We start from the raw sequence: 26,548 nt of genomic DNA on the forward strand, positions 1-26,548 counted from the left end.
TTCTGGTTCCTCCCTGATGGTTGATGTACACCATTGTTAATCTGTGCAGTGACAAAGGCATGTTGGAGGTGGCTTGGAGTGAAATTCTAGCTTGTGGCCCCTGTAAACCACCTCACGTACCCAAGGATGAAAAACTTTATTAAGGAATGAATAGTCACTTTTCCTTTAAAATAGTACTATAATATGCATTAGCTCTGATTTATTGACGCAGTAGGAAACCAGCAAATGTGCTTGGTATTACTCACCTTCTCTTGTGCAGTATCAGCAAGCAGACGAAGTCTGGAGGTCATGTTCACCAATGACTGTTCAAATGCTGCTACTAGGTTTGCCTGCAAAAGATAAAAAAATAAATAAAAAATAAATCGATAAACAACAGGCAAGATACAGTATCCATTATAGGTCTGGAAAGGATTGCAATCATTAAACTAAAATCTCTTAATCTACTGCAGCCACAATCTAAGACTAAAGCCCTGTACACACAGCCCAGATTCTCGTCAGGAAAAAAACATTGTTTTTCCTGACCAGATTCATGGCAAGATTATCTTGCCGGCCGAGTGTACAGACACCATTCAAAAGAACCACCGTTCTTTTAAATGGCACGAACGCGGTGACATCACCGACTACAAAGAGCATGCGCTCGTCACATTCAATGCTGTCGCCGCCATCTTGCTTCACGCTACCTATGCCTTGGAAGCTACTGCGCATGCGTCAAAGTAATTTCGAGCATGCGTGGGTTTCCATGGAGAGGTAAGTATACACACGCTCGGGTTTCTCAGCAGGAAAACACTGCCGAGAATCTCACGACGAGAAAATAGAGAGCAGGTTCTCTATTTTTCTCGTCTAGATTCTGGGCAGTTTTCTTGACTCGTACACACGCACGGTTTACTCAGTAAGAAAGCTCTGCCAGCAGTTTTCTTGCCAAGAAAACCGTGCATGTGTACGAGGCTTTAGCCATCTTGCCCTGTAAAGCAAAAATCGCTATACATTTTCAGAAGCCCCTCTGGTCTGGTCTCCAGCGGCAAATGCTGTGTGCAGGAGAGAACCAACAAGTGACGTCACCCATAGAGTGACTATGGGGCTTCTGTTGTTGGCTGCCTCTTCTGCACATGCCTACACAAAGAAGCCGCCGCTGACAGCTTAGCGTGGGACCGGACCAGAGCAGCTTTAGAAAATGTATAGTGATTTTTGCTTTACAGGGCTAGATAGGTTAGTCTTAGAACGTGGCTGCAAGTAGATATAGAGATTTTAGTTTTAGGCTGTACTTTAAGGCAGAACCTACATCTCTTATGAGTTTGGCATTAAAGTGGTACTAATCATAAAACACTACACTTATATAAACGTACTTTTGAACTCAGGAGGAAACCAAAGCTCTTTGATAAGCTGTGGGGTACTTGGATTGACAATCCACTCAACTGTTTCAAGCTCTTTTCATGCTGAGCTAATAAAAATTACCACAGCTGATCACAGTTGAAAGTCAAATTGTGTTTTTGTGTGCGGTGTGGTTTTAACCCCCGCTAGCGGCCGAAAAAGGGTTAATGCCGCCTCTGCGGAGGCGCATTGCCGGCGGTATAGCCGTGGTTTCCCATTGCCTTCCATGGGAAGGAGTAGTAAACACACCGCTCCTCTCACCGCTCCGAAGATGCTGCTAGCAGGACTTTTGGAGCAATCCTGGTAGCGCACCACTCCAGTGTGAAAGACCTCGGGGGTTTCACACTGGAGAAACAGCATCCGCTTTTTAGGGTCGGTTTGCAGGTGCTATTTTTAGCGCAATAGCCGCTGCAAACCGCCCCCGTTTGAAAGGGGCCTTATTGAGTTTACAAGTCAATTTAAGGAAGAGGGTGATCCTTTTTCCAACTCAGTAGTTCTGTTTTTTATTTAAAAAAATGTAATGGTGTTATCTTTTACTGGGATGTTATAAGTTAAAGGGGTTGTAAACCCTCATGTTTTTTCACAAAACTTCTGTCACTGTCTGGCCCCCCCATTTTACTCACCTGAGTCCTGTATTCCCCCGCCGGAGACACGCTCTTCCCCTTTGCCCATCGTTTTGGCTCTTGATTGAATAGATTGATAGCAGCGCAGCCATTTGCTCCCACTGCTGTCAATCAAATCCAATGATCGCCGGGGGGGCGGGGCCGAGTCCTGAATTCAGCGTGTGATTATTTTAAAAGGGAAGTCATTCTTTTCTATACCCACTGCATTTCTTGAGCAAGTATGACAAGTGAATCTCACTAGCAAGTAGTCCTAAAAAAAGACTGCTTGAGAGAGAGTCTTCTATATACTGCATTTTACTGATGTGATCAAGATAATTATAAGACAGCAAATAACCATAAAATAAAAATTCTCTTTTGTTCATAATACTGTTGACTGACCTTTATTACTCATGTAACCTTTCCTTTGCCCCCCATGCTTATGTTAAAATGGATAACAAACCTTGTGGGATACAAGCCTAATGACTGACAGATATTTAAAATGTAAGTGTACTTTTATATTACAAATAAGAATTTTTCCTCTTCTCTAAGGTCTTCCCCATCACTTTTGAAACACACCTCTAATCATGCACCCTGTAAATAAAGTTTATATGCCATGGCTCTGGCTTTCCCTGCAGCATCCTCCAATGTTTGTACCTGGGAGCTGTGCTTTCAGAGGAATGAATGGCTCAGCACATACTCAAAGTTAGGTGTATGAGCACCATTACATTTAATAAAAGTGCTATGTGTAAGTACTGGAATAAGTGTACTAGACCTGTGGCCTATAAATACTATGCTGCTCTGGGCTAGATACTCAGTGTGCATGATGAGAGATGTGCCTATAAGTCAATGGGGAGCCTAGGGGTGTGAGAAAAGCTTTTATTGTGCACTCCTATTTCAATTATTACTGAGAAATACATCTGTGGAAAGCACAAGCCTGTAACTACTACATTAACCATAAGGCCTCACGCACACTGGACGTTTTTACAGCTGCTGTTTTTGGCTTCATGCTTTTTTTCTGCAGCCAGTAAACTGCCCAGCGTGTTATTCTGTGTGTCCATAACACATAGGTTGTTATCAGTGTTTTTTGGCAGAGGCGTTTTCTGGCTGGAAACCCCCCGCCCCCCCCCCCCCCCCCCCCCCCCCCCCCCCAGAATTAATGAGGTTTAAGAGGAGTTTTTCAGCTGTAAAAGCTTAACTACTTCCGGACCGGCCCAGCAATGATATATGTCTGCATTTTGAAAATGAATATCGTTGTTATGGCAGCAGATATCTGCCATACCCCGATATCATCTTCTCCAACTCGTGGTCCTCTTTCAGATAAAAGTGGTCTCAGCGGCGGATTTGCCGCAAGATCACTTTTAATCGGGAGCCCCCCTCCCGCTCCGGTGGTCTCCGCTGCTTACCAATCGAGTGATCCCTTATATAAGGAAGACTCGATCGATGATGTCAGTCCTACAGCCACACCCCCTACAGTTGTAAACACACACTAGGTGAACCCTAACTCCTACAGCACCCCCTGTGGTTAACTCCCAAACTGCAACTGTCATTTTCACAATAAACAATGCAATTTAAATGCATTTTTTGCTGTGAAAATGACAATGGTCCCAAAAATGTGTCAAAATTGTCCGAAGTGTCCGCCATAATGTCGCAGTCACGAAAAAAAATCGCTGATCGCCGCCAATAGTAGTAAAAAAAAAAAAATTTATAAAAATGCAATAAAACTATCCCCTATTTTGTAAACGCTATAAATTTTGCGCAAACCAATCGATAAACGCTTATTGCGATTTTTTTTTACCAAAAATAGGTAGAAGAATACGTATCGGCCTAAACTGAGGGAAAAAAATTGTTTATATATGTTTTTGGGGGATATTTATTATAGCAAAAAGTAAAAAATATTGCATTTTTTTCAAAATTGTCGCTCTATTTTTGTTTATAGCCCAAAAAATAAAAACCGCAGGAGGCGATCAAATACCACCAAAAGAAAGCTCCATTTGTGGGAAAAAAGGACGTCAATTTTGTTTGGGAGCCACGTCGCACGACCGCGCAATTGTCAGTTAAAGCGACGCAGTGCCGAAACTAAAATTTTGTCTGGGCAGGAAGGGGGTGTATGTGCACAGTAGGCAAGTGGTTAAATAAGGGCTCACCTACATTTGTGAACTCAAGTTCAGGAGCTGTTGGCATCTTTTTTGCCAAAGCTCAAACTCAACTCCATCAAATCCTATGTGTCAATGTACACATAGACTTTTACCAGAGTTAGGGAGCTGCTGTGGTTAGGGGAGCTTCAACCACCCTCTCCTGAACGTGAAAGAATCACGCTCAGGATAGGAAAGTTTTGACCAAACTAGATTATGTGTACATGAAGCCTGGGGAGTAAGTTTGAACTGTGGAACAAGTCGAAGAAATACTTTAAATTAGAGATTAAGTTAAAAAGACCATATACAGCACTTACATTGGCAGACAGTTGTGTGGTCAGAGTTGCAACTTTTTCCTGTGATGATTCCAGTTCTCGTCGCAGCTTGCGGATTTGCTATTTTGTACAGCAGAACAAAGTAAATAAATGTAAGTTTAAAAATGTAAATAGTTACATGTTATACTGCTTAAGTTAGGTTATACAACCATAATGGTATTCTATTATTACACTATACGATATTAGTATACACAATATACTGCTATATTATTAGTACATATTAGTATATATAGTATGTGTAAGATAGTTCAATATTAGTAGAATATAGGGTATACTATTTAGAAATTAATTATTCAAGTACCGGTAAATCAAGAGGAAAAGAATAGTTCTCCAACAAAGCATAGAACACTGAATGTACCTCCGACTGCATCCTTTCCTCAGCCTGATAGACAAGCGTAGCATGCCACAGAAAAATAAAGAAAGAGAGGAGAATACAGCATGAGCAAACAGTCTTGCAGCTGCTTATTAATATGTATCTCTACATTCTCATTTGCATTCAAAGCACAAGCAGAGTCTTTCATGCACTGCTAATGAACATAATGATTTCTAAACACAGCATGGGCAGCTGTGGCTGCAGCTACACTTTCATACAGTTGGTTCTTACAGAGGAGTATGTTGATGATGCGCTTGATGCCAGTGACAGAACAGAACCGTGAACTGAAAAAATAAAGAGATCATCAGATTAGTAAAAATGAATAACTTTGCTGAAAAATTAAGTCAAAATACAAACTTGTAAATTCACAGTTTATGAACACTGATGCCATGGAGACATTCTGGAATGTGAATTGCTACAAATGGTGCATGCTCTGTTCTTTTGATGATCACAGCAGACTGTTATTTGTATTTCTTAAAGATGAACTTCCAACACACCTGAAGCAGGTATGGCTGAATTGGTTAGATTTTTTATGGACCTTTATGACTCCAAGGTGTCCTACACGCAGGAGGAACATACCCGTTATTGACATTCTGTAACACTACCACGTTTGTCAGATTCTCAGCGGACACATCTAGAGGCCCCTTTTACACTAGAGGAGCTACAGGAATCAGTTGGAATGTTCCCGAACTCCAAAGCCCCAGGGGATGATCGGCTACCCATGGAAGTGTACCAAAAGTATTCTGAGCTACTGCTACCGCGGTTGCTCAAGGTATACAAAAATTACCCTTTATCAATGTCAAGGGCCAGCATTATCCTATTGAAACCAGATACCATTTCCACAGAACCCACCTCATATAGGCCCAATATCTCTCCTTCAATCGGACATTAGAATATTGGCTAAAGTTTTGGCCAGCAGGCTAAACACTGTCATTGCCGACATAATTAATGTTGACCAGACGGGCTTCATGTCCAACAAATCTATGGCTATTAATCTTAGAGGTTGTTTGTCAACATGCAAACCCCAGCAGATAACGTGGGTGGAATGGCTTTGTGGGCGTCAGACGACAACAAAGCATTTGATAGTGTTGAATGGGGGTACTTGTGGGCCGTGTTAGAAAGTTTTAGGTTTGGTTCTGTTTCTATATCCTGGGTCCGCCTTTTGTACTATTGCCCACAGGCCAGTATAAGGGAAGGGGGCAAACTATCCACCCCATTGGAGTTAGGGAGGGGGACCAGGCAGACCAGGCAGGGCTGCCCCCTCGCCCCACTGTCGTCTGCCTTGGCAATAGAGCCACTAGCGGCACAAATTAGGGCCAATGAACATATAAAGGGGTTCCAGTATGGTACATTACACGAGAAGGTTCAACTTTATGCGGACGATATTCTTTTGCTATTGGGGGACACAGAGAATTCGCTGAGGCATGTCATGTCCATTATTTTCGACTTTTGAAAGTTTTCAGGGCTTACAATCAACTGGTCTAAGTCAGCTTTATTACCCTTGGATCAGCCTTGTAATGGCATCCCTTTGTCCAGTACCAGTGGTGACCTCATTTAAATACTTGGGGATAGTAATCTCTGCACAGCTCATAAAACTACTGCCGCTTAAATATATTCCCCTTGATAAGGAAATTTAGGGACAAGGTTAAACTCTGGACCAAGTTATGGCTCAACATCAACACTTGGTGGGAGGCCTAGCGAGGATGACAGCCTCTGAGGATGGAACTCATGAATCCACGCTGTCTGTAATGTTGCAGTTTAGTGGGACCAATACCTTAGCTAAGCGTCTAGAGGTGCAGCTGTTTTTCCAAACCAAATAAACAGTATCAGACTTACAGGCTACAAAATATGGGAGGAGGCCAAACTACAAAAGGTTATGGGTTACACAAGGTACAGTCCTTTTTGGGAGAGGAGAGGTACTCATCAAACCAGAAACTGTGATATCGGCCACATCCCTGGGTGACATATAACAGGAAAGGGTAAACCCCCTAAATGGGACTTTATAAGCCAAACACAGTTGAGTATAAAAATGATGTTTATTTGGACAGAATAAGCATGTTAGCACTTGGTACAAACGCACTAAGTGCATAAAAACAACAAAGTGCAAATAAATAATAGAAAACCACCAAAGACAATGTGTATGCCAATGAAGGCAAAAAATTCACAAAACAAATAAACAAACAAACATAACATAAAAACACTCTCCAATGGGCGAAGTAGAGTAGCCGACGCGTTTCTGGTTTTATTCAAAACCCTCATCAGGGGCCCAAGAGGTGGAAAATAAAAGGGCCCAGGACCTGCTGGTATATGTCCAGCTGCGTAGTGTCCTGCCCAAATTTCCAAAACTTTTCCTTAGGCTTCCGTTGGTCTAAATAGACCGGTATGATCTAGAAGCCTGTAATGGCGTTGTCCCAAATGTGGATGGGTGCCTGAGGCCCTTTTATTTTCCACCTCTTGGGCAGCTAGGGCTGGACGCTATAGTTTCATCCTCCCCCTGATACACCATTTTGGACTAAGCCTGAACGATCCTGGGTGTGATCCACTCCCTTTCCACCAGTGAACTGTAACCTGCACTATTCTGCTCCTGTGGCCCCTGATGAGAGTTTTGAATAAAACCAGAAACGCGTCGGGCTACTCTACTTCGCCCATTGGAGAGTGCTTTTATGTTATGTTTGTTTGTTTATTTGTTTTTTGATTTTTTTGCCTTCATTGGCATACACATTGTCTTTGGTGGTTTTCTATTATTTATTTGCACTTTGTTGTTTTATTTGCACTTTGTTGTTTTTATGCACTTAGGTGCACACAGTGCGTTTGTACCAAGTGCTAACATGCTTATTCTGTCCAAATAAACATAATTTTTATACTCAACTGTGTTTGGCTTATAAAGTCCCATTTACGGGGTTCCCGTTATATTTGGGTTAACCAAACCTACCCCGAATTGGTCAAGTTACAGCAAGTGGCTAGGTGGTGAGGGTATGGGGTGACGCATATCAAACATATCGTGAATAATGGTCATTTAATCTCCTTTGCACAATTGCAGTGTAGATATGGCATTCCCTCTAATATATTCTTCTATTATTTGCAATTGAAACACGCGGTAAATGCTCGATCTTTGGAATTATGCAGCAGTCCCATTCTACCAATGGCTTTATATCCAATTGCTATGCTATGCTCCTGGGGGTATATCTGGAGAAATTCCCTAACTCTGCATGTGAAAGGTGGAAGAGGGACATAAGCGATATCCCGGGAGACCAATGGGAGGAGGCTCTGGAGGCAGTGTGGGGGTGCTCTCTTAACATCTCACAGAGACTGTCACAATTATACATTTTATTGAGAGTCCACCGTAGCCCACTCAGGCTACATTCCATGGGCGTACGCCCTGACCCCATATGCGCTAGATGTAACAGGGATGTAGGGTACCTAATACACTTGCTATGGAGGTGCCCGAAGCTTCTGGAATGCTGTGGTTACTATGGTAAACTCTGCATTTCAGATCTCTTTAGACATGGATCCTAAACACTGTATACTAGGTTTGCTTAATGCTATAATAACAGATAGGTATGTAAAAGAGGCCACATCCAGAGCATTGTTTCAGGCTTGCAAGCTCATTTTACTTCATTGGACTTCCAATACTCCCCCTTCACCTCAAATGTAGCTTGCACAGATGGGCAGAAGATTGAGGTTAGAATATTGAGGTTAGAAAAGCTGATATATCCGCAAAGAGGCAGCTTTTCCAAATTTGAAAAGGTATGGGGTCGTTGGTTGGCTTCTCCTGGTTTGGCCCCAGCTGATTTAGTAAAGGACAGGTTATTGTTGTGAAATTTATCACAAAAATTGATATGTTTAATTTATCTGATAATGTTACAGTAGGTGAACCCGATTTTGTGTCAATCTCGCTCTCTTTCTCGGCGAGATTGAGCACCTACGAGCCCCATCGCGGGAGCCAGCGCCGAGCTGGCTTGCCGCGATGGAGACAGAGCCGTCATAGAAGCGACGGGAGATCCGACTTGGATTCCCGCCAATTCTACACGTGTGCGGCGTTTGTTATGAATCCTGAGGGGGAAGTCCCCGCCGGATTTTAAATAAAAATCCGGCATGGGTCCCCCCCTCAGGAGCATACCGGGCCCTTAGGTCTGTTATGGGTTGTAAGGAGAGCCCCCCCACGCCGAAAAAAACGGCGTAGGGGGTCCCCCTACAATCCATACCAGACCCGTATCCAAAGCACGCTACCCGGCCAGCCAGGAAGGGAGTGGGGACGAGCGAGCGCACCCCCCCCCCCCCCCCTCCTGAGCCGTACCAGGCTGAATGCCCTCAACATGGGGGGGTTGGGTGCTCTGGGGTAGGGGGGCGCACTGCGGCCCCCCCACCTCAGAGCACCCTGTCCCCATGTTGATGAGGACAGGGCCCCTTCCCGACAACCCTGGCCGTTGGTTGTCGGGGTATGCGGGCGGGAGGCTTATCGGAATCTGGGAGCCCCCTTTAATAAGGGGGCCCCCAGATACCGGCCCCCCACCCTAAGTGAATGAGTATGGGGTACATCGTACCCCTACCCATTCACCTGCAAGAAAAGTGGTAAAAACACAAATAAACCACACAGTGTATTAAAATATTTTATTAGTCTGCTCCGGAGGCCGCCCCCTGTCTTCTTTATTAGCTCTTTTACCAGGGGGAGCTTCTTCTTTGACGTCTTCGGGTGGGTGGGGGCCGCCGTCTGGTTCTCTTCCACCGCCGGGGGGGGGGTGGCTTTTAAAAAAGCCCCCACCCCCCCGGCGGGTTTCCTCCGGCGTCTTCGGCGGGGCTCTTCTTCTTCCGCTATCCCGACGGGTCTTCTCCGCTATCCGGGGGGTCTCCTTCTATGTTCGCCGCTCTCCGCTGTTGACTCGTCGCACCCCGGTTCTTCGTCTCGCAGTCCGGTCCCTTCTTCCGTGCTGTAGTCTTCTTCCGTGCTGTGAGTTCTTCTTCCGCGCTGTGACGTCATGTTCTTCACTTCTCTTCTTCTCCCGATGTTGACACGCCGGTCCTTCTCGCTGAAATGACGGATGCGCGCCTTGCATCGGACCTATATAGGCCTCACAGTCCCATCATGCTCTGTACCTACCCATGTGATAACTACCCACGTGGGTAGGTATCACATGGGTAGGTACCAGAGCATGATGGGATTGTGAGGCCTATATAGGTCCGATGCACCCGCGCACCCGTCATTGCAGAGAGGAAAGGCGACGTGTCAACATCGGGAGAAGAAGAGAAGTGAAGAACATGACGTCACAGCGCGGAAGAAGAACTCACAGCACGGAAGAAGACGTACAGCACGGAAGAAGGGACCGGACTGCGAGACGAAGAACCGGGGTGCGACGAGTCAACAGCGGAGAGCGGCGAACATAGAAGGAGACCCCCCGGATAGCGGAGAAGACCCGTCGGGATAGCGTAAGAAGAAGAGCCCCGCCGAAGACGCCGGAGGAAACCCGCCGGGGGGGTGGGGGCTTTTTTAAAAGCCACCCCCCCCGGCGGTGGAAGAGAACCAGACGGCGGCCCCCACCCACCCGAAGACGTCAAAGAAGAAGCTCTCCCTGGTAAAAGAGCTAATAAAGAAGACAGGGGGCGGCCTCCGGAGCAGACTAATAAAATATTTTAATACACTGTGTGGTTTATTTGTGTTTTTACCACTTTTCTTGCAGGTGAATGGGTAGGGGTACGATGTACCCCATACTCATTCACTTAGGGTGGGGGGCCGGTATCTGGGGGCCCCCTTATTAAAGGGGGCTCCCAGATTCCGATAAGCCTCCCGCCCGCATACCCCGACAACCAACGGCCAGGGTTGTCGGGAAGGGGCCCTGTCCTCATCAACATGGGGACAGGGTGCTCTGAGGTGGGGGGGCCGCAGTGCGCCCCCCTGCCCCAAAGCACCCAACCCCCCCATGTTGAGGGCATGCAGCCTGGTACGGCTCAGGAGGGGGGGGGCGCTCGCTCGTCCCCACTCCCTTCCTGGCTGGCCGGGTAGCGTGCTTTGGATACGGGTCTGGTATGGATTGTAGGGGGACCCCCTACGCCGTTTTTTTCGGCGTAGGGGGGGGCTCTCCTTACAACCCATAACAGACCTAAGGGCCCGGTATGCTCCTGAGGGGGGGACCCATGCCGGATTTTTATTTAAAATCCGGCGGGGACTTCCCCCTCAGGATTCATAACAAACGCCGCACACGTGTAGAATTGGCGGGAATCCAAGTCGGATCTCCCGTCGCTTCTATGACGCGCTTGCTGGGATGTGCTGTCACTATTCCAGTGAGTGCGAGATGTCGGCGAGATCTCGGCACCATGTCGCCGAGTATCAGCGCGACGCTGTCGTGCTAAAAGCACAATATCACAAACACCTACTGTATGGCTGGAATTTGCATGACTTTGCTTTCCAAATGTTTAATGCTTGTCTACCAGCTTTGATATGGTGGCCCTAGTGTCCCGGTTGTGCAAGACCCTAGATACAACTCTATAGGGCGCTTAAAGCATTCCGATGACGTGAACTACAATACTGGTATGCTGAATTGATATCTTATATGAACTACATGTGCTTTTATTGTGTGGTTGTACAATTTTGTGGCATCTCAATAAACCTTTGCCGGAGTAAAAATAAAAAAAATGAACTTGTAGAGAACATAGCTATGCTCCTTCGAAAGTACTGCTGGGTTTTCATGCGGTAATTTTAAAAATGTGAAACTTTCTTATTTTTTTGCATTGCATACAGTGAAATTAAAAGGATACGTATGGCCAAAGCTCTTTTGGTCATACTTTTCTTCTGGCCACAGAAGTGCACTTAGTTCTGCACTCCTGTGTCCCAGATTCAGCTGACCGCACGCTAAAGCCTGCTGTTGGCTGATATCACAGAGTTAGTTCAGGCTTTACAGGGATCCCAACATAAATGTTGGGATTTGCCCAAATGCCTGACTAGCAGCTGGCTCAGTATGCCACTGAGAGCCTGAGCCAGTCGCTCCTGTTTTGATATATTTACCTTAAGAGCATACAGTGTAAATGAATTTTGCTATTTTTAAGTGCCCAATATCAATGACATTTCAAAATGTATACACATGCAAAAAATATCCAGTAGATACATTTTCCTATATTTTCACTAAAGCTGTCAATGCACCTATAAAAGCCTTATAATAAATCGGTATTATCCAGATATATGTTACCAGACACAACATTTCAGATCACATAATATACAACTGAAATTTTCATGGAAGAACATGTACACATTGAGATGCTAGCATTACAAAACTGGATTTTGCACTGTTTCTACAATATCTGAACCAATACAGTTTGGACAATAAATAATAGATCAACATAACACCACATGAAAATATATTTGAAATATAATTACATCTTCAAATATGTTTTGCTGCATTTCATTGTGCAATGTACTCACCATCATCAGCAGGATCTCTAAATGAGCCAGATCTAGTCATCGTTCCTTTGGGTCTGTCAGCAAGAGATAATGAACTTCCCAGGTTAGAGGAACCAAAAAGCTCAAAAGAAGAGTCCTGAGCTGGAATACTGCTCGATCGAGCAATACGAGGAGCAGAAGATGGACTCACTGTAAAGAGAAGGCGGACAAAACATGGATGGGAATGCATGAGATACAAGGACATTTAGGGAATAAACATGGAGAATAACAAGATTACCGTAATTACAGTGATGTAAAAAAAAAAAGTAGGAACTGTGAAAACTGCTTTAAGTGAAGATTCAGGAAAGCACGTGGTGTGAATGATTTTAAAAAGAAAGCATTGGACAAGGACAAAAAAAAGGGTGGCAAAAATGTATGGAGTGGTAACATCAGGCCATCCAAATAAATTCCATAAATATTGTATAGTGCTCATACAAAAGCACACATCCATGGTACAAGGCCATAATGCAGACATTAACATTACCAAGTCTAGAAGGAAAAGACATATAAAGCTATTTAGTATAGCCTATCTTTATGTTTCCAATTATCTTCAGCATGAATATTTAATAGCAAAAATGATGATTCATTATATAAGCATATCACATTGTTGCAGTGCTTTACAATTGCTTTAGGAGACTTACATAATGCAATTTTTTTTTTTTATTTAAAAACAGCCAGGTACCTTTAGTTTAGACCTATATAAAGCATATTTTTTTTCCTTCGACATTTCCTTTAAAGAAAATGAAGGTCAGCCAAGGAAAATGTCCTCTTTTAAAAATGAAAGAGCATGAACTGATCTGAAGTAAGGAGGGAATGCTAACAAAGTATATCAGTTACAATTGTTGTACATATGCATAAAGCTGTAATATTACAGTGCTCTTTACCAGTGATACTCTTTTAATCTCATACTAATACTATTTTCATAAATCTATTAGAGGCAGGGTTCAGTGGTGTGGCTCACCAGTTAGGCGGGGCTGTGAGTGATGGGGCAAAGAGTTGGCAGAGAGGTGATGCAAGTTCTGGGCGGCTGCTACCTTGTGTTGTAAGTGCCGGATAGAGCGGAGAAACCGCCAGGATGCAGCCTCCTCTACGAGAGAAAGTGAGTGGGACCTGTCTTGGGGAATTAAGCTGGAGGGGAGGTGATGGGGCAGAGGGAAAAAGTACCTGGGCTCTGTAATGGGGGTCATAGGGCAGAGGGGTCTACCCTTGTCCACATACTACCCTAGCCCATCCATATACCTTCGGACCATAGCTGGCGTGAGCAAACAAGTCGATGCCGCCCATTTTTGTCTTCATACTGGAACCAGAGGCTCAGGTGCGGGCCTGCAGGCCACAGCTGACGACATAGGTGGAGAGGCGCCGCAAAAATCTCCTGACTCCACCATATACATGGGCAGGGAAAAGGGGGTTGAATCAGGGGGGGGGGTGAGGTTTCGCTTAGGGTGTCAACAATCCTTGCACCAGCCCTGCAACCAACCATAGTCATTAACTTAGGAACAACCACTTATCAATTAAATCCCAGCTCCACAAACATCCTACACATAGAGGTAACCAATTCTGTGCTGCTTATTTAAAAAATACTGGCTTAGTTTAGACCATGGCTTTGTCAGTAACATGGCTGGGTATAAAAAGAGCATTTTAGACGGTCAGAGTGTCTCAGAAGTATATATGGGCAATCTGTAAAAAGCTGCGTCTAAAAATTGTCCAAAAAATGTATTTGAATGTTCCTCAACATAAAAATTGCAAAGACTGAGAAACTTCTGTGTGCAAGGAACAAGACCAAAATGCAATACTGTATGTCAGTGATCTTCGGGCCTTCAGAAGGCGACTGCATTAAAAAAATAGGATTTTTTGTACTCACCGTAAAATCCTTTTCTCTGAGTCTATGGACGGATACAGCTCCTTAAATCTTGGCAAGTGGGTTATGTTTCCTGTTTACAGGAGAGGACTAGGCAGAAACATGTTAGATAATTAAATACATGTTACATTAACAGAGTTGAACAGCCCTGCCCAGGGGGCGGTCCCTCCAGACATAACCCTCCTCACTGCAGCCTGCAGCCTCAGTTCGTAACAAGCAGTACAAACCTAAAAAGAAGGGGTGGGTGCTGTGTCTGTCCATGGACTCAGAGAAAAGGATTTTACGGTGAGTACAAAAAAATCCTATTTTCTCTTATCGTCCATGGACGGACACAGCTCCTTAAATCTTGACAAGTGGAACGTCCCCAGGCAGTGTCAAAAACGAGGGGTGGGAAATATATCAGTAAAACCAATTTTAACTTCACCCCAAAACAAGCAGAGCTCCTCAACGGAGGGAGGAGGTGCAACTTTAAACGCTGGCAAAAACTAACGGGCGAAAAAAGCATCATAAGATGCACTCACAGCAACCATGTAAATTCTGGAAAAAGCGTGAACGGACGAGCAAGTCGCCGCCTCGCACACCTGTGAGACTGATGCATGATGTAAAAAAAAAAAAAAAAAAAAAAAAAAACCCCAGGAAGCACCAATTGCCCTGGTCGAAAGTGCCGTGACCGGAAAGGGGGGCCCGCCCCTTAAGAGCATAGGCCTGTATGGCGGTCTGCCTGATCCACCAAGAAATGGTGGTCGACGAGACCGCCAGGCCCTTTTGTGGACCAGACACCGACACAAAAGAGAGTCAGAACTCCAAAACGGAGCCGTAGTAGGCTGGTACACCCGCAAAGCGCATACCACGCCTAAAGTATGAAAGGCCGAAACTTCTTTTGGAAGAAGGGAAGGTCGCGGGCGCACCATCACCTAATCCTTATGGAGGATCAGGCATGGCGGCTTGCAAGACAAGACCGCTAACTCAGAAATCTCTCTAACAGAGGTAAAGGCCACTAAAGCGTCCACCTTCTGAGATGGTGTCAAGAGAAAATCTCTCTGATGTTTCCAAAAGGAAGGTTCCTGAAGAACCGAGAGCAACAGAGTCAAAACTCATGGGGGAAGAGATGGGCCAAGAGGGGAAAGTATATGACAAACCCCCTGCACACAAAAAGGGGCCCACCAGGGAACGGGCCGCAAAAAGGCCACTGAAAGAACACAGCCAAGGCTGAAATCTGCCCCCAAACGGTGCTTTAAGCAATCTTTAGATCCACTCCAAGCTTTAAAAAACAGCAGGACCCTGGACACCGAGTACGTCCGTGGTCGTCACTCCATCCCTTCGCACCAAGAGATGTAGGCCTGCCAGGTGCGACAGTAGATCCTCCGGAAGAAGACTACGGTGCCCTCAGCATTGTTGAGATGACCGAGTCAGACAGACCCCAGTCACCTATATCTGGCTTCCAATAACCATGTTGCGCAAATCAGTGACTGTACAACAGGAGGAAGTATGGGACCTCGAGACAGAGGGACCTCCTGCCCTGGCAACCGCCAGGGTACCTTCGCTACCAGGCGCCCGATATCGGCGTACCAAGGACGCCGAGGTCAATCTGGAGCGATTAGAATCATCAGGATCTCCTCAGCCTCCACTCTGTTGAGCAGCCGAGGAAGCAACTACCATGGAGGAACGGTAAAAAGTCGCCGATACAGACCCCACAGGGCCACCAGCACGACTGACGCGTCTGTTCCAGATTACTAGACTTGGCCACTAACTTCGACACCCTTGCGGCGGAGACAAGCGGCCAGGAGATCCATGCCCTGTGAGGCTCACCTCCTGCAAGGGACCCGAAACACCCCAAGCACAAGGACCAGTCGCCCTGGTCCAGCATCTGGCGACTCCAGTATTCCGCCTGCCGGTATACCTGATGGTAGACCGAAGCCACGGCCGCGGCGTTGTCTGGCTGAAACCAGATCGTTCGACCACGAGGAAAAGCATAGCCTGATCGCCTAAAATATGAACAGTAGACAGCACCTGGTATTCCCAGGCGGTCTCCCACCAGACCCTGGGTAGCTACCAAGACCAGGCACATTCAGGGAGGTGTGGCCGTAGGTCCACGCAAGTCCAGCGACTCAGGGCTGACTGGACCCCCCAGGTTTGTGAACCCCCCAGGTTCACAACCCGTGAGCTGGCATCCGTCGTAAACACCGACCACTGAAAGAAAGAAACAACTTCCCGGACCGAAGAGTCGGGGATCTCGGTCACCAACTCAGAGAGACTCTGACTAGGTGGCGCACCGGAATCTGATGATTTCAGAGACAAGAGATTTTTACCACCTGGACAGTATTTCCCCTGGAAAACCGGAGTGTGGAACTGGGCATACAGTACCGCCTTGAAGGAGGCTACTCACAGGCCCCGAACCAGCAGGCGCCTGTGATGCCAATACCTTCACCGCAGACTGAAGAGCCTGCAATTTCTCCAGGGGAAGAAGGACCTTCGCCACCAAGGAGTCTGGATCAACACAAGATACTCCAACGCTGAGTCGGAACCTAGCATGCCCAGAATTTGAACCCTGGGTCGCACACATGGAGGGCAGGCTTGCTGCCACTGAGCTACACCTTCTGGCCTAAATGTTTAACACCCACCCGAATCTTCGGAGGGTCTGAATGGGAATAACACATCCACTAGGTCGGAGACAGAAGCTTCTCTCAGAAGAAAGTCGTCCAAGTAGCCAATGAGGTAAAGCCTCGCTGTCCCAACAAAGTTAGAATATGTGCGAGCTCCTAGCTGAAAACCCATGGTGCTGACGCCAGATCAAAAGGGAGGAACACAGGCTGACAGAGACCCTCTCTCATCACGAAGCACAGAAAAAAACACTGACATGCGCAAAACGGGACATGCATGTATGCGTCCCTAATGTCCGAGGACGCCAGGACGTCCCCCGGATGGAGCGCAGCTACCACCGAACAAATGGATTCCATGCGGAACTACCCGACGTTCACAAAAGGTATTTAGGGCTTGAGGCCCATAGAAAACCCCAAACCTCTCGTCCTGCAGGAAAGGTACAATTACCCCGCAGCTTAGCAAATCCCACACTGCCCAAGGCAGACCGACGGGCCGGCAGAGGAAGACACGAGGAAAGAACTTTGTTCTGTGAATAGGAGGAGGAAACCCTATCTAGTACTCCGAAGAGACCACCTCGCAGACTCACTGGTCGGAGAGCAGGGAGGTTTCACCGAATTGTGAACCTGCAAGCTCCAGGCAGATTGGCGTCAGTGTCCAGATGCGAACCAATGACTCTCTTGCTGCCAAGTAATGGAGTTAACCACTACACCACTGTGTGCATAAAACCATTCTGAAACAGAAGCCCTGGATAACAAGGGCGCAGCATTCAATGAAGCATCACAGACCTATATGAGGCCCTGGACCAGCTGGTCCGCTAGCCTAATAACTTTGGGAGAGAGTCGGTGCTCCTCCACTGTCTGGTGCAAAATGCTCACTCCGTGTGTTGTATACAGCACTAGGGGTCAGGACTACTCCAAGATGGCCGCTGAGCGGCAGAACGCGGCCACAGGAAAATGGCCAACCGCAATGTAAGCTGCGCCATAGCGCAGCTACGACAAAATGGTCGCCAATGGGAGTTTTCAATGTAATTGAAAAACCTCCCAAAAAATGGCATCATCGCCGACTGAGACCCCAGAGTAGTGGCCACAATAGGCCGCAAGTCAGACCCCAGCATGGTAAACCTGGAACGGGTCAGTACTTCGGATATTCTATCAGCCGGATCCATACAAGCGGGGGTTCCCGCCCGGCGGTGAGGGACTACAAAAGCCCTCAGCGGCTTTTCTCATTCTGCATCTCAGAAATTATCAAAGAAGGGCACAGAAGGAAAAAACCTACACAGAGCGGTCTGATTTGTGTGATCCAAAAAAGACAGAGCCCTCGGCGGAAACGCAGCTGCACTATCCAGCTTAAGAGAGTCTCTTGCAGCAGTAAAAAGCACACCCATAAATGCCTTAGCCTGCTTTTTTTTTACTACCCAGGTACCTGGTCCATGGATCAGCGCTGCCGTCCGCTCTCAGCACACATCGTGTGAGAGGAAAAGAACCGTGAGGTAACTGTGCGGCATCTGCAGGGACCTGTGTGCCAAATGGCGGCAAAATGCCGCGTTTAAATGGGAAAAGCCTCCTAGGGCTTTTTTTTTTTTTTTTTTTTTAAGGATAAGACACAGATACATTGCAATGAGCATATGAGATATAATGACCATACAAAACCGTTAAAGGTGGGTAAGGATCACCAACCAATCAGTCAGCATCTAACTACTCGCTGAAGTATAATACAGGGTAATCAAACATCTGTGCTCATCACAGGGCTTTTTAACAGTGAAAAAACAAAGGCCAGATAACACAGTCCCCTCAGGAAGGCCCCCTCCCCCTGACAGCGGCAATGTTAGCAATGCAGCAAGGGAAAAGGAGCAGGGAAGGGAGGAGAAGAGGACCCCCAAACCCCAGGAATGCCCAGCCATACCAACCCACTGAAGCGGGTGGGACTGTACTTACCCGTCCGAGCGAGGACTCGCTGACGCATTCCTGACAGAACTACAACCGCAATGGAGGTAGCTGTCGGCCCGGTCCACTGTGAGTGAGACAACACCACAGCAGAGTCATTTTTGGACCTTGGAGCAAAGCTCACCGGCCACCCCAGGAGTCATGGGGTATGGCGTGGCAGACCCAGCCTCTTTGCAAAGGTGTGCCCACGCTTCCTGGTCGGACTGAGTAGACTACAAGGATCTATATTATCCAGCCTGTCTCTCAGCCGACAGTTGAAAGAAGATTCTTCAAGAAAAAGTAAAATAGAATACAATTTCTCCTCAGGGCGCTGGGCCCAAAGGGAGCCATACGTCCTTCTCCTTGCTAGGCAGAACGAAACTGAGGCTGCAGTGAGGAGGGTTATGTCTGGAGGGACCACCCCCTGGGCGGGGCTGTTCAACTCTGTTAATGTAACATGTATTTAATTATCTAACATGTTTCTGCCTAGTCCTCTCCTGTAAACAGGGAACATAACTCACTTGTCACTTTTTGGTGAATGGGTAGGGATACAATGTACCCCATACTCATTCACATGCAGGGGCCCCCTTGTTATAAGGGGCTTTCAGATTCCCAGAAGCCCACTGACAGCTGATGACTCATTCGTTTTTTAATGGTGCAGTGACCGTCTTCCCATCCCAGCTCCTAACATATTGACTGTGCGCTCAGCGGGCAAACATCGTGCCGAACATCCCAGGCCCTACTTTTGCTCAGCCCAAACTGTTTCCCAACACTATTAGTGACCTTAACTAGAGAATGTTACACATTATAAAACGTTAAATCTTAACACAAATTATAGTATAAACTTACCCAAGCAAGCTAATGGAGGTTTGCCAACATTAGTTAGTGCGAGTGGTGGGGGTAAAGGTGATAAATCATCATTATCTTGAATTGCCCCAATTGTGTGTGAATGTCGCCTTTCCTTGGGTTCATCTTGAGAATGTGACTGGTACCTTAGAGAAAAGGAAACATTTGAAATGTATTGCAGTTTGAAAGGGTTCCTCTTTCAGAAACCTTGCACAACGTTTAGACCTCTTTCACACTGAGGAGTCTCAGTGTGAAAGCCCAAGTGCTTTCACACTGAGGCGATGCGCTGGCGGGACCGCTCCAAAAGTCCTGCTAGCAGCATCTTTGGAGCGGTGAGAGGAGCGGTGTGTTTATCGCTCCTCCACATTAAAACAATGGGACACCGCGGCTATACCGCCACCGCACCTCCCACCCCAGTGTGAAAGGGGCCTTAAGGTAGCCACAACTATATAATAGTATCAGTCATGTTCTACATCTGGGATCTCTGAGCAGGTGACTTTGGGCTCAGGAGAGAACATTTAACACCAATACTTAGGACACAAGGGGTTATGCATTAAGAACAAGGTTATGTTATATATGTGTTTTGGGTTAAGGCTAACTGTTGTCAGTGTTAGGCTAAAGGTAAGGAATTAATGGCAGGTTAAGTTGTAAGGGTTTAGTTTAATTTTAGGCATTCACCTGACACAAAACTGATATTTAACTATTTGACAAATGCTAGAATAGACCCATGTAATACTATCTCTTGTAGGGTTCTGCTGCTGAGAAAACCATACTCAAGGTCTTTGGTCTGCCAATCTTATTTGCCATTATGAGGGGGTTCGCCTCTCCCTGGTGGATTTTTGCATCTATTGTATATTAAGAAGAGAGAAGGAACCTGGAAACTGTATCCAAGATAGGCTGAATCAAACCACCATGAGCTATAACTTGATTAAACTTACCTTTTACATTTCAAGATATAGGAGAGAAGAGTAATGAGTGTAAGGCCCCATACACACGAGAGGATTTATCCGCAGATACGGTCCAGCGGACCGTATCCGCGGATAAATCTTCTCGAGGATTTCAGAAGATTTCTATGCGATGGCGTGTACACACCATCGCATTGAAATCCGCGCTGAAATCCTCTGGCGATGACGTGTCGCGCCGTCGCTGCTATTATGACGCGGCGACGGCGCGACGCTGTCATATAAGGAATTCCACGCATGCGTCAAATCATTACGACGCGTGCGGGGAATCCCTTTAGACGGATGGATCCGGTAAGTCTGTACAGACGAGCGGATCCATCCGTTGGAATGGATTCCAGCAGATGGATTTGTTGTGCATGTCAGCAAATATCCGATCTGCTGGAATCCATCCCAGAGGAGATTTCTCCGCGGAAACAGATCCGCTGGCGTGTACACACCATAGGATCTATCCGCAGAAACCCATTTGCTGGGATTTATCTGCGGATGGATTCTATCGTGTGTATGGGGCCTTAGGGTCAACCTATGGTAAAGGATCAGAACAAGTAGGATAATATAGTTGTTTTCCCTTTGTTGGAGTTGTGAGGCCCAGTGGCAAAATCTGCCACTGCCATTTGCTTGGTGCTGAATACCAGAAGTTTGTATATGATATAAGGATCAGAGTTTTCACCTACAACTCTCATGTCTTAACTATGTGCTGAACTAACCAAAAAGATTCAGAAACTTTGTCTCTAGCTTTAGTGTTGGCAAAAAGTGGGATCTCTCACTCATGAAGCAAGTACTTCATCAGTTTTTTTTTCAAATATGACGAGAGCCAACAAGTGCTAAATGTTGCTGTCTAAGAAGAACTAAATGTGCAGAATGATGGGATGTCCATCTGAGAATGGGAGGACGTAACCCTCCTTTTGCAGTGTTATTTTTTTTTAATCAAATTCGTTTGCCCAAAATATGGAATGTTTTATATACCGTAATTCAAATGGATACCATCTCTAAAATGACAAATGCAGTTAGTACATACCTCAGCCCTTTTTTGGGTAATGTGTTTCTATCCTGGATAGTGCTGTGTAAAGAAATTTCAAAAGTGGTTATTAAGATTAATTTATTTTAATATCATAAATAAAAGCAGCATATCACCTTTTGGGCGCATAACTAAAGGATAACTTATTGCTCAACTAAATAATACCAAATTGAATCATTATCAGATATATGTGTTTCTTCAAAAATTGTAATTATACAGTGGTAAATAACTGCAGTGGTCAGAAGAAAATCACAGTACCCTATAGGAGCTGGAATAACTGCAGGATATAGAATTGTGAAACGTGAGAGAGAACAATAAAGGGCCTGTGTGGATGTGCTTTGGGCTTGTGTCAATGGCATTTATTTCTCAGTTTGAGAGACTTCTGAGATCATTCAGAATTAATTGACAGGGGCATTTTACCTCCAGTGACCTCCCGCTGACCTGAATTTGAAATTTGTTGAAGGAACATAATCTCATCAATACAGCTTTTAAATGTGTGAGGTTTGAATTGTGGGTACATGGGTCTGCAATAGGGTTAAGGGGATACACTCCAAGCCCCTGCCACAAGAAGTAAGACATAACAATGACTGTTTAAACTCACATGTCAGGTACAGGTGACTTGAGGGACATATCATTCCACCCAGTGTCTGGAATTTGATCATCTCCATCTTCACTAAATTGTACAGGTGGGACACTGATAGAAAGTGGAAGTGACTCCATGCTACGATGTAAGCCCGAGAGTTTAGGATACATCCTAAGATTATTTAGACCCTGAGAAAAGCTGGCAGAGTTGATATTCAGTATGGGAGCTGGACTTGGAGTGAGACAGGAAACGTTTGAGAGAAGTTCATGTTTTGTTGGGGCAACTTCCGTAGCAGAGGGCGTAAAGTCTAGGCTGTTAGAGTTCACTTTATCCAGATTAGAAAGTGTTGGAGTCTTCATGAAAGGTTTGGTTATTGCCCTAGAAAATAAGGAAAACAGTAAACAAAAGAAAAAAAAATTATTAAAGATACTTTTAGTTCACCTGTACAAAAGTTGGGTGCCAAAAGCAAACAAGGGGGGCATCTACATCGTTATTATTAATCACCCCCAGCAATTCATACCTTTAGCCATGTATCTCGAACAATGAATGCCTGCCGCAGATGCCATGGCACCCTGGTGGATGGATTATGCAATGTATAAAAAGGTTTGTCTTACAAAGTTTAAATTTTTTTGTCATGCTCTTGGGCAATCTGCCTTGGCACATTGCATGTTACCATGCTGATTAGTGTTATATTAACATAGTGTCATGACAACATACTGCTTGATATAATGGTAACCCATGTGGTTATAATTGGTGGATATATTTTTGATGCCAATAAAAACTGAAGAAGCTATTTGAATGGATGAGTAAAGGCTCCTCACCATGGGGAAACTGGAAAATGTCCAGTAGACAATGATTGACTAACTACTAGCTATACAATGATCTGAATAAGTGACAAACTTCACAGACTTATGCCACGTACACACGATCGGTTCGTCTGATGAAAAAGAACCGATGGATTTTTTCGTTGGATATCCGATGAAGCTGACTTTGATCAGTCTTGCCTACACACCATTGGTTAAAAATCCGATCATGTCCAACGTGGTGACGTAAAACACAATGACGTGCTGAGAAAAATGAAGTTCGATGCTTTTGAGCATGCGTCGACTTGATTCTGAGTATGCGTGGATTTTTGACCGATGGATTTCCCCACAGACGATCGTTTTTTTTCTATCTGTTTTTTAACCATACGAAAATTTTAAAACAGGTTCTATTTTTTTTCACCAATGGGAAGAAAACTGATGGAGCCCACACACGATCGGTTCGTCCGATGAAAGCGGTCCATCAGTCCGTTTTCATCAGACGAACCGATCGTGTGTACAGGGCATTAGGCTTGAATGTGGCTGGTTAAAATGTTACATTCCTTCCCTTTATTCCTAAATCCCTTAGATGCAAGAAATATTTTGTTTTATGATTATTCACACATCATTTTTGGTGATACAATTTCTCACTTGTCTATCTTTTTTGAGCCTTTGAAGGGACTGAACATAGGTTGAAATCTTAAAAGGTGTATAAAACTGTAAGTAGCTCAAGCACAGGCACCAGAAAATTCTTACCTGTGAGGTGTAGTTTGTGTGCCTTCTTTTACACCATTTACAGTTGGTTCTACAGGATTTGGCACACTTGTCCGAGATTCTGTGTCTTGAGCTACAGCTTTGGCACGGGCCTTCTCTTTTTCACGATCTGTCTGGTTAACACCAAGTCGACCACTAGCAACTTTGGATGGCTCTTTCAAGCGAGAATTTCCTGCTGTCTTTCCTTGTACTGGCACAAGGCTTGCCTCCATAGTACTACTGAGTGGCCGACTGGTGTTCCTGCCTCCTGTAACACTCATGGCACTAGATTTGGCAGGGCGTGGAAGACTGCGGTACTGTATGTTGGTGCGAGCCGTGGGTGAAAGAAAGCCAGGCTCTGCTGAACATGAAACATCCAAGCTTGTCTTCCGGTTCCCACTTACGGTGCCAGATGTGGGCTTCACAGGGATTCCTGAGGACTTTGGGGTTTTGCCTAATGTGGCAGAATTGCCAGTTAGAGGGGAAGATGGCGCAGCAGGCTTTTTGTAGCCAAAAGATGATGCAGGACGAGCAATGCCTGAGGGAGGTTTCTTAGCATCTGGTGAACGTGGATCTCGTCCGGCATCAGAAGATGACCGTTGCAGTCCAGCAGTTTTCAAGCTGAGTTTAGATTTGTCAGTTGCTTTCTGCTCTGTTTTACCTGCAAAGTATCAAAATAAACTTACTTAACACTGCAAAACACTTTATTAAGTGAGCTAATGTTTACAGCCATACTATCTTGTTGCACTAACAGTTTACATAAAATATATTTAAGCAGAGATGGGCACAGGACTCAACAGATATAATTTTCCCTATGCCCAGCAAAGACCACAGAGGTGATACCACCAAAAGAAAGCTCTATCGATGGGACAAAAAGGACATCAATTTTGTTTGGGTACAGCGTCACACGACTGCGCAATTGTCAGCTAAAGCAACGCAATGCCGTATCGCAAAAATGGCCTGGTCATCTTCCGGTCTGTAAGTGGTTAAAGAAGTTTTAAATCCAAAAGGAAACATTTATTATATTCCAGGTTACCAATTCTTATTTTCTTCTGGTGATCCAGCAAGCAAGTCTGTTTTTTCTCAAAAGTTCAAGCTCTGCAGCAGAATGTATCAGTTTACATGAATGAGACAAACTATTTACACTGGCAAGGGTGGTTAAAACGATCAGCTTTAAATTTATTCTTGTAAAACCTTTATTCCAAAAAGGAAAATAACTGTTTGCTATAACCAGTCGTAAAGTGTGAGCTTGAGTTTGGCTTCAATAAGTTAGGGTATTAAAATCTGCTAATACATTTAACACTCCCCTCCCCCCAGACTGATGATGCTGCTGCCTGCTGTGCCTCCTGGGCTAATTCTTTCAGAGTTGTGTCTCACTAATACCTGAGGTGTGTTACTGGCCAGATCACAAGGTGAAAACTGAGGGAAAAAGCCAAAGAAAAGAAAACAGATTTAGCCACCACATCTAATGATTGGTAAGCTGCAATATTTAACACTTTTGGCTTGGGGTTTAACTACTTGCCGACCTGCCGCCGTCATTCTACGGCGGCAGGTTGGCTTTCCTGCACGAGAGCCCGTAGCTCTACGACGGCTCTCTCGCAGGGAACTAGGGACACGCGCGCCCGCCCCCGACTCCCGTGCTCGGCGGGCGCGATCGCCGCCGGGCACACGCGATCGCTCGTTACAGAGCGGGGAATGGGAACACACCCAGGGACATACTTAACCCCTTCTCTGCCCCCTAGTGTTAACCCCTTCACTGCCAGTGGCATTTTTATAGTAATCCAATGCATTTTTATAGCACTGATCGCTATAAAAATGCCAATGGTCCCAAAAATGTGTCAAAAGTGTCCGCCATAATGTCGCAGTACCGAAAAAAAAAAAAAAAAAAAAATCGCTGATCGCCGCCATTAATAGTAAAAAAAAAAAATATTAATAAAAATGCCATAAAAATACCCCCTATTTTGTAAATGCTATAACTTTTGCGCAAACCAATCAATAAACGCTTATTGCGATTTTTTTTTACGAAAAATATGTAGAAGAATATGTATCGGCCTAAACTGAGGGAAAAAAATAGTTTTTTTTTTACATATTTTTGGGGGATATTTATTATAGCAAAAAGTAAAAAATATAATTTTTTTTCAAAATTGTCGCTCTATTTTTGTTTATAGCGCAAAAATTAAAAACCGCAGAGGTGATCAAATACCACCAAAAGAAAGCTCTATTTGTGGGAAAAAAAGGACGCCAATTTTGTTTGGGAGCCACGTCGCACGACCGCGCAATTGTCAGTTAAAGCGATGCAGTGCCGAATCGCAAAAAGTACTCTGGTCTTTGGCCAGCAATATGGTACGGGGGTTAAGTGGTTAATACAGCTTTCAATAAATAGATACATTTATTTGTAAGAATTTAATACCTCCACCTCCTTTTTGTGTGGTTGTTCCAGTGGGAGTGTGGGTAATTGGGGAAGTAACACCAATGGGTGGATTTTTTCCTCTACGCAGTGGCTGGCCAAGGGTTACAGGCTTTTTCGTCTCTGACTTTTGGACATCATCACTCTTTTCCCGCCGCCATCGAGATGATCCATGATCTGACTTTAGGCTGCCACTATCATACTCCATCCTGCGTTGTCCCTTTTCTTCTGATTCACTATGCCAGCTCAGTCCACTTTCTGCTAATGAGCGTTTTTCAGAATCTGTGCGAAGCTATACAAAAGAAAATCCAGAGAAAAATTATGAAAATTTGTATTAAGCATAGGCTGCTATTAACAACACCAAGAAATCTTCAGCATCCTTTCAAAAAACAAAAACAAACATCATCTTGGAGTATTCCTCTTCACCTCACTAAATGTTTATGCAAGGCGGACCAAGTCCACGTTTAGGACTCCACCAACCCACTGATTCGCCCCCACATTATGCAAAGCCTACACTTTTCATTCCTCAGCTGATATTAGGGTTGCACCGATACCACTTTAA

General features: G+C 45.2%; 1 protein-coding gene across 6 annotated transcripts in view; it reads right to left on the reverse strand.

Annotated features, from left to right (window-relative positions):
• The window catches only part of NAV1 (neuron navigator 1), a 282,057-nt gene that overhangs the window by 80,027 nt on the left and 175,482 nt on the right, over positions 1–26,548 (reverse strand). For 4 of the 6 annotated variants that reach the window (XM_040337720.1, XM_040337725.1, XM_040337724.1 and 1 more), the window contains 10 exons: positions 25,990–26,278; positions 23,583–24,240; positions 22,045–22,404; positions 21,444–21,485; positions 19,470–19,612; positions 12,222–12,389; positions 5,042–5,094; positions 4,739–4,819; positions 4,420–4,497; positions 246–329 (listed from right to left, as the gene is read on the reverse strand). In XM_040337720.1, coding sequence (XP_040193654.1) covers positions 246–329; positions 4,420–4,497; positions 4,739–4,819; positions 5,042–5,094; positions 12,222–12,389; positions 19,470–19,612; positions 21,444–21,485; positions 22,045–22,404; positions 23,583–24,240; positions 25,990–26,278 — 1,956 coding nt within the window. The remainder of the gene's footprint in view (positions 1–245; positions 330–4,419; positions 4,498–4,738; positions 4,820–5,041; positions 5,095–12,221; positions 12,390–19,469; positions 19,613–21,443; positions 21,486–22,044; positions 22,405–23,582; positions 24,241–25,989; positions 26,279–26,548) is intronic. The other 2 variants (XM_040337721.1, XM_040337722.1) reach the window with 2 other exon arrangements.

This window comes from Rana temporaria, chromosome 2, assembly GCF_905171775.1.
Source record: "Rana temporaria chromosome 2, aRanTem1.1, whole genome shotgun sequence".
Classification (NCBI taxonomy): domain Eukaryota; kingdom Metazoa; phylum Chordata; class Amphibia; order Anura; family Ranidae; genus Rana; species Rana temporaria.